Source organism: Oreochromis aureus, linkage group 17, assembly GCF_013358895.1.
Source record: "Oreochromis aureus strain Israel breed Guangdong linkage group 17, ZZ_aureus, whole genome shotgun sequence".
Classification (NCBI taxonomy): Eukaryota; Metazoa; Chordata; class Actinopteri; order Cichliformes; family Cichlidae; genus Oreochromis; species Oreochromis aureus.
Window position 1 is genome coordinate 28,204,129 of NC_052958.1, and position 7,664 is coordinate 28,211,792.

At 44.1% G+C, this 7,664-nt stretch overlaps 1 protein-coding gene across 3 annotated transcripts in view; it reads left to right on the forward strand.

Moving 5' to 3' along the window:
* Positions 1 to 5,312, forward strand: part of LOC120434021 (leukocyte elastase inhibitor-like) — a 9,950-nt gene extending 4,638 nt beyond the window's left edge. For all 3 annotated transcript variants that reach the window (XM_039601396.1, XM_039601397.1, XM_039601398.1), the window contains exons 3-7: positions 3,798 to 3,935; positions 4,019 to 4,136; positions 4,238 to 4,380; positions 4,510 to 4,677; positions 4,839 to 5,312. In XM_039601396.1, coding sequence (XP_039457330.1) covers positions 3,798 to 3,935; positions 4,019 to 4,136; positions 4,238 to 4,380; positions 4,510 to 4,677; positions 4,839 to 5,249 — 978 coding nt within the window. In that variant the 3' untranslated portion in view covers positions 5,250 to 5,312. The remainder of the gene's footprint in view (positions 1 to 3,797; positions 3,936 to 4,018; positions 4,137 to 4,237; positions 4,381 to 4,509; positions 4,678 to 4,838) is intronic.
* Positions 5,313 to 7,664: the final 2,352 nt, after the last annotated feature.

Below are 7,664 nucleotides of genomic sequence, written 5' to 3' on the forward strand. Positions count from 1 at the left end.
TCGTGATGTATTCGTGGATGTTTCTTGTCTCATCCTGGACTGTGGTGCTGACACTCACCAGTCCCCGGCCCCCTTCCTTCCGCTTAGCGTACAGCCTCAGGGTGCTGGACTTGGGGTGAAACCCTCCATGCATGGTAAGGAGCTTTCTTGTCTTTATGTCAGTGGCTTCTATCTCCTCCTTTGGCCAGCCTATTACCCCAGCAGGGTACCTGATCACGGGCAGGGCGAGGTGTTGATGGCCCGGATCTTGTTCTTACCGTTCAGCTGACTCCTCAGGACTTGCCTGACCCTCTGCAGGTACTTGGTGGTTGCAGCTTTCCTAGCGGTCTCTTCATGGTTCCCATTCGCCTTGCGGGATCCCCAGGTACTTGTAACTGTCCTCTATGTCTGCAATGTTGCCTTCTGGTAGTTCAATCCCTCAGTTCTGACTACCTTCCTCTCTTTGTTACCATCCGACTACACTTCTCCAGTCCGAATGACATTCCAATGTCATTGCTGTATAGCCTGGTAGTGTGTATCAGTGAATCGATGTCTCGTTCACTCTTGGCATACAGCTTGATGTCATCCATGTACAGGAGGTGGCTGACAACCGCTCCGTTCCGTAGTCGGTATCCGTAGCCAGTCTTGTTAATGATCTCACTGAGGGGTTCAGGCCTATGCAGAACAGCAGTGGGGACAGAGCATCTCCTTGGTAGATCCCGCACTTGATGGTGACTTGTGCTATGGGCTTGGAGTTGGCCTCTAGTGTTGTACGCCACATCCCCATTGAGTTCCTGATGAAGGCTCTTAGGGTCCTGTTGATCTTATACAATTCTAGGCATTCCAGTATCCAGCTGTGGGGCATTGAGTCATAGGCCTTCTTGTAATCAATCCAGGCTGTGCACAGGTTGGTCAGTCTGGTCTTGCAGTCTCGGCTGACTGTTCTGTCTACCAGTAGCTGGTGTTTTGCGCCTCTGGTATTCTTGCCAATCCCTTTCTGTGCCCCGCTCATGTATTGACCCATGTGCCTGTTCATCTTAGCCGATATGATGCCTGACAGGAGCTTCCATGTAGTACTGAGGCAGGTTATTGGTCGGTAGTTGGATGGGACCGGTCCTTCTTGGGGTCCTTGGGGATCAGGACCGTCCGGCCTTGGTTAGCCATTTCGGTGTCTCTCGTTAACTAGCAGCTGGTTCATTTGTGCTGCCAGGCGCTCGTGGAGTGCAGTCAGCTTCTTCAGCCAGTAGGCGTGAACCATGTCGGGGCCTGGTGCTGTCCAATTCTTCATACTGGAGACCCTTTCTTGGATGTCTGCCACTGTGATGGTTACTGGACCCTGTTCAGGGAGGTCGCTATGGTCTGCCCTCAGATCCACTAGCCACTGAGCATTGCCGTTATGGGTTGTGTCTTTCTCCCATATGCTCTTCCAGTATTGCTCCGTCTCCAGCCTTGGTGGTGCTGTTCTGTTATTATTGTTCCCTTGCCACTGAGAGTACACCTTTGCTGGTTCTGTGGAGAACAGCTGGTTTATTCTCCTGCCTTCTATCTCTCTGGTGTACCTCCTCAAACGGCTGGCCAAGGCTGTGAGTCTTTGCTTGGCAGTTTCCAAGGCCTCAGGTATGGACAGCTTGTTGTATTTCTTATGCACCTTCTTTGTTGCGCCTTTCTGCAACTCCATTAGTTGGCTAACCTCCCTTCGTGCTACTTTGATCTTGCCCTCTAGCCTCCTTCTCCATGGAGGGTACTGCCCCTTGTGGCTGTTCAACTTGTAGCCAAGCATCTCACTGATCACTGCTGCCGTAGTGTAGATCAGCTTGTTAGTGTCGGTAATCGTGGTTGTAGGTATCGTCCGTAGTGCTGCATTAACATCATCTAGCAGACCTTCTGAGGGTACTTCACGTAATCTAAGGAAGAGCTGCCCCCAGGGATGCCCTCAACAATGGGTCTGGTGGCATTCAACCCTAGGGCCAGCTCCTCTGCCGGGGTGTGACGAGGGGGTGCAGGACCACCACCTGTCTTTATTTGCTCTGCCCTTTTCTTGGTTGCTGTTATAAACAAACAAACAGATTATTTCAGGGTCTCTTTTCAAGAGACTAAAAGCAATATAAGTGATAAATATTACCATTCTGTAGAATATTCTTATATTTCACTTTTACTTGTTCCCATGTTCTAGTGGGTCCTGTTGTGGCTCTAATGTGAAAGAGGATATAATGTAATATAATATAATAAATTACTTACAAGTTTAATTTGTCAGCAACTTTCTGCCAGCCCTCTCTCCTTGCTTTTGCAGCCTTTGCAGTGTTCCCTTGCGTTTTAATTAAACTCTGAGGGATTTCAGGAGTTTCAATCAAGAGTTCTTGCTCTGCTGCCAAAAAATACTGAGCGCGCTCCTTCGACATCTTCGCCGACCAATCACAGGGTTGCCGATCAATGTTTCTACTATCGATGCGTAGCCCCTTTTAAGCCACCCAGTGATCTCAGATTACTTCATCCAGCTATACTAATCGTCAACAACAGGTGTGTTCGGAGAACCGGATTAGCGAGCTCAAAGTTGGCGCGATGATTTGATCTTGGATGTGTCATTTGATCTTGGATGTAGTAAGCGAGGTACGAAGAACGGGCCCCAGGTGTGACTTATGAGTATGGTTTTCTGAAAACAGAAGCGGGCAGTTCCGTAATTAGTAGAGTCACAGATAACTACAAGAACAATCACGTACTCAACACCGCAATATCTCACAGTGTCCACAAGGGGTCACTGTAGACCAGTCTTTCCCAACCACTGTGCCGCTGCGCATAGGTGTGCTGTGAGAGATGATCAGGTGTTAGCTGGAAGATTTCCTGGTTCCACCTGATTAGCACTCAGTCGCGTGAGTAACGTGCAGAACAATTACATTCTCTTCCACTAGCGGGCAGTACAACTACCTGCTCTAATTAAATAAGTTGCCAACTGCCAGTAAAGCAGAAGAAAACGAAGCAGAATTGACATAATGGTCATGCTGTGAGACGACACAGTGAGTAATAGCAACAGAAAAGGAAAAAATAGTCAATCTGACCCGGGCCCTGGAGAAAATTCTCACCCGGATGAAGGCCCTAGCATGAATAGTGGTCAGAAGAAAGCAAAAAAGTTATACTGGGGACAACCTGAGCTAATTCTTCTATACCTGGTGTGCGGGGAAAAACTGTCAATATGCTTTTTGTGTCATTTTTGTTTCTTGGTGGGCCATGTGATTTTTTTTTTGTTATTTATTTATTTGTTTTTTCCTAACGTGAAATATGTGCCATGGCTTCAAAAGGTTGAGAAACACTGCTGTAGAACATAAATTGGCTAAATACCACATGTCTTACAAGCTGCTAATAGTAAGGCACAAACATGGACAACTAGCAACTGCTCCCTCCTCCTCCAGCAGCATCCTTAAAAGGAGAGACATGATTAGATGATGGAGGTCAGGTGTTTGAATCAGTCTCCCATGACACCAAACCTGAACTCACTGCTCCAGCCCTCCTCTGCAGCTGAGCCACAAACCACACCCCACCTCAAAAATATAGCTGCAATAAGAGTTTTTTGAAACAAGGATTAAATGGCCTAGCGCATGAATAATAAATTCAAGCATAACATACAGAATAACCTGTTATAGAAATAAAAGTAAATATTAGATACATAAACAGCATATAACAGATTCACAGTAAGGATTCTTATTAAACCTGATGCTGAAAGAATAAAGTTGTCCAGTTTCTGCCTTTGGACCATAAATTGTTACATTATAGTCACTCAGGCTCAGTATCACATCCTTTCAGTCTTTGTCTTCAATGCCACACAGGCCCTCTCATTCAGCTCAGGTGAAGGCGTCCATGCAGACTTCCAGAAACTGAACGCTGACATCAACTCACCATCTGCATCCTACATCCTGAAACTAGCCAACCGTCTTTATGGAGAAAACACTGCCTACTTCCTCCCAGTGAGTGTCCACATCAATGATTCTCTTCATAAAGTTCTTCATTACAAAGACTGGATTAATAAACAGATGTCTGCTCTCTGCAGGACTTCCTTGAAGCCACACAGAAGTACTACCAGGCAGACCTGAAGGCTGTGGACTTCATCGGAGCTCCAGAGGCGTGCAGAGCAGAGATCAACAGCTGGGTCGAGCAGCAGACAGAAAGTGAGACTGTGCATCTTCCACAGCCTGAACAGCAGGGAATCATTTTAGCATCCTCTGTGGATTATAACGAAATATTGTTGTGTTTCTGTATTTCCTGTCAGATAAGATAAAAGACCTTCTGAAGCCAGGAACAGTCAACGCAGATACCAGACTGGCTCTGGTCAATGCTGTCTACTTCAAGGGCAACTGGAGGAACCCATTTGATGAGGCAAACACCAAAGAGATGCCCTTTAAAATCAAACAGGTAGAAACTTAACTGAAGGTTACAAAATCTGGACACAAAGTTTGGAAACGGTTTAAAAACGTTTTAGGTAAGCACCATCAGAAGCTTTATAGTAACATGATCTGATCGCCTGGATTTCCTGTGTGTCAGAATGAGACCGTACCAGTCCAGATGATGCACCAGAGGAAGAAGCTTCCCTACAACTACATTCCTGACCATGATTTGGAAATCCTGGAGCTGCCCTATGTGGCTGAGGAGCTCAGCATGTTCATTCTGCTGCCTAAGGAGTCCTCAGACGGCTCAGACCCTCTGCTGAAGGTACACAGCCTAGAAACAAGTTCCTGTAAAGAAAAGCCACAAAAAAATGACTATTAAATTTGATCATTTAAGAATTAAACCGTCAGCTCCTGATTTCATTTATAAAATTTATTTAAATATGAGTAAAACAAATATGACAAAATGTATTAACTGTGTTCCAGCTGGAGAAGGAGCTAACACAGGAGAGGCTGAATGAATGGACCGACAGGAAAAACATGGAAGTTGATTCAGAAGTTATCCTTCACCTGCCAAAGTTCAAGCTGGAGGAAGACTACGAGCTGAATGAAGCTCTGGCTAAACTGGGTATGAAGGACGTGTTCTGTGCAGGAAGGGCTGACCTGTCTGGCATGAACGGTGAAGGGGGGCTCTTCCTGTCTACGGTGGCCCACAAGGCCTTTGTGGAGGTTAATGAGGAGGGCACGGAGGCCGCTGCAGCCACAGGTGCTGTGATCAAGCTTCTTTGTTATATACCAGACACACACTTCACAGCAGATCACCCCTTCCTCTTCTTCATCAGACACAATAAGACCAAGTCCATCCTGTTCTTTGGCAGATTCTCATCTCCTCAGTAGACAGAAGCAGCAGAGGAAGATGATGTTGCAATTCAAATAAAAACATTTCTGAAATAAAGTAAATGGAGTTTTTGTGTTGTGATGTTTTGCTAATTATAAAACTGTATTTTTCACTGAAATATTTAACTACTTATCAGACACACATGTGTCTCTTCTATAAAAAACAGAATGTGCTTTTAAAAAATAGATGGTATTTGTATAAAAGTTCAGGCAGATTTGGAGAACATAGATACTGTGTCCTCCAGACTGAAGAGGAAAATCCAGCTTATTATCAAGGGTCTGCATCTCTGATGGTATGATGGTGCATTAGTGTCTATGAACTGGCAGCTTGCTCTGGAAGGGCCCCAGCAATGCTGAAAAATATATACAGTTATTACAGCAGCATATTTTTCAGGGAAGGCCTTTTGTGTTACAGTATACTAAACTGCATGCTGCAGCTATTACAGCCACAATGACAAATGAACAGAATCCAATATCAAAAAAATCTAGCAGCTGCTCTCATCAGACTGTTGTTAAAAGAAGAGGAAATGCTACACAGTGGCAAGCACGACTCTGTGCCAACTTTTGAGACAGTCATTTCAATTTTTATTTTGGTAAACTAAGATGTTTTGGTGCTAAACCCTGATATATTGCCAGTGCCAAGCAAATACTTTACACTTGCAGCTTTTCTAGTGTTGATGTTAATGGGCAAATAAGAAGCATTGTAAAACACGTAGTGCCCCTGAGCCTTAACTCTATGTGCAAATAACATCTATCAAACTGGCTTTACACACAGTAGAAAAAGAAGTAGATCTTCCACATGTTCATCCCATGTTAGTGTGTTGAAAACAAGTCATTATTTAAGATTGTGTATAAGCACCCATCCACACTGTAGACTATATTCATACAGGCATTCATACATACAGACATAGATGAATGCTGGGTATACGAGGCTGGACTAAGCCTTCTGTCAGAAAGACCGCAGGAGTTGGGTTAACTGTCTTTAACTAAGTTCCACAGAAGAATTGTTTACATCAGAGATCTTTCCAGGCTCAATCCAAATTTGGAGCAGCCATACTTGAACTTATTGTTGTGGAGTATACAGCAGGTGTGACTTATGAGTATGGTTTTCTGAAAACAGAAACAGGCGATTCCGTAATTAGTAGAGTCACAGATAACTACAAAAACAATCATATCTACTCAACACCGCAATATCTCACAGTGTCCACAAGGGGTCACTGTAGACCAGTCTTTCCCAACCACTGTGCCGCTGCGCATAGGTGTGCAGTGAGAGATGATCAGGTGTTAGCTGGTTCCACCTGATTAGCACTCACTCGTGTGAGTAACGTGCAGAACAATTACATTCTCTTCCACTAGAGGGCAGTACAACTACCTGCTCTAATTAAATAAGTTGCAAACTGCCAGTAAAGCAGAAGAAAACAAAGCAGAAATTACATAATGGTCATGCTGTGAGACGACACAGCGCGTAATAGCAACAGAAAAGAAAAAATAGTCAATCTGACCCGGGCCCTGGAGAAAATTCTCACCCGGATGAAGGCCCTAGCATGAATAGTGGCCAGAAGAAAGTAAAAAAAGTTACACTGGGGACAACCTGAGCTAATTCTTCTATACCTGAGCTAATTCTTCTATACCTGGTGCGCGGGGAAAAGCTGTCAATATGCTTTTTGTGTCATTTTTGTTTGGTGGTGGGCCATGTGATATTTTTCTTATTATTATTTTTATATTTATTTAAGTAAGTAAGTAAAGTTTATTAAGCGCTTTTCATAGACCGTCACAAAGCGCTGTACACAAAGATTAAAATAAACAGAAAGTTAAGTAACAAAATAGACAATATACACAATATAAAAGGTTAATAGTAAATAAAAAATTTAAAAAGCATTGATCAACAGAAGGTTGTTTAAAAAGAAAAGTTTTTAACTGCTTTTTAAAGGATTCCACAGAGTCAGCCAAACGTAGTTGTGGTGGTAAACTATTCCACAGCCTTGGTGCCACAGACTGAAAGGCTCTGTCCCTTTGGTCTTCAGTCGTGTATGGGTAACAACCAACAAACTCTGAGTCTGTGAGCGGAGACAAGGAGCAGCAATATATCATATAAGAAGCTTGGATAAATAATCTGGGGCCTGGCCATTTAGTGTTAAATAGGGATGGTACGGTATCCGGTGCCATAATAGCACCGGATACAACATAAACGGTAGTAACCAGACCGAAAAGCAGCGCACATTTCAGTGCTTTATGTCGGCTTTTTTTTTTTCTGGAGATGTCATACACTTTGGATTCTAGCCAATCATTTTACCTTTCCAAGGATAGTAGGAGGACCCAGGTACGCACGTTCTTTTAGAGCAGAGCTACAAAATGCCCAAGGCGAAGCGCTCAAAAAGTCTGGCTGTACTTCACAGCAAAAGATGCAAACTCAGC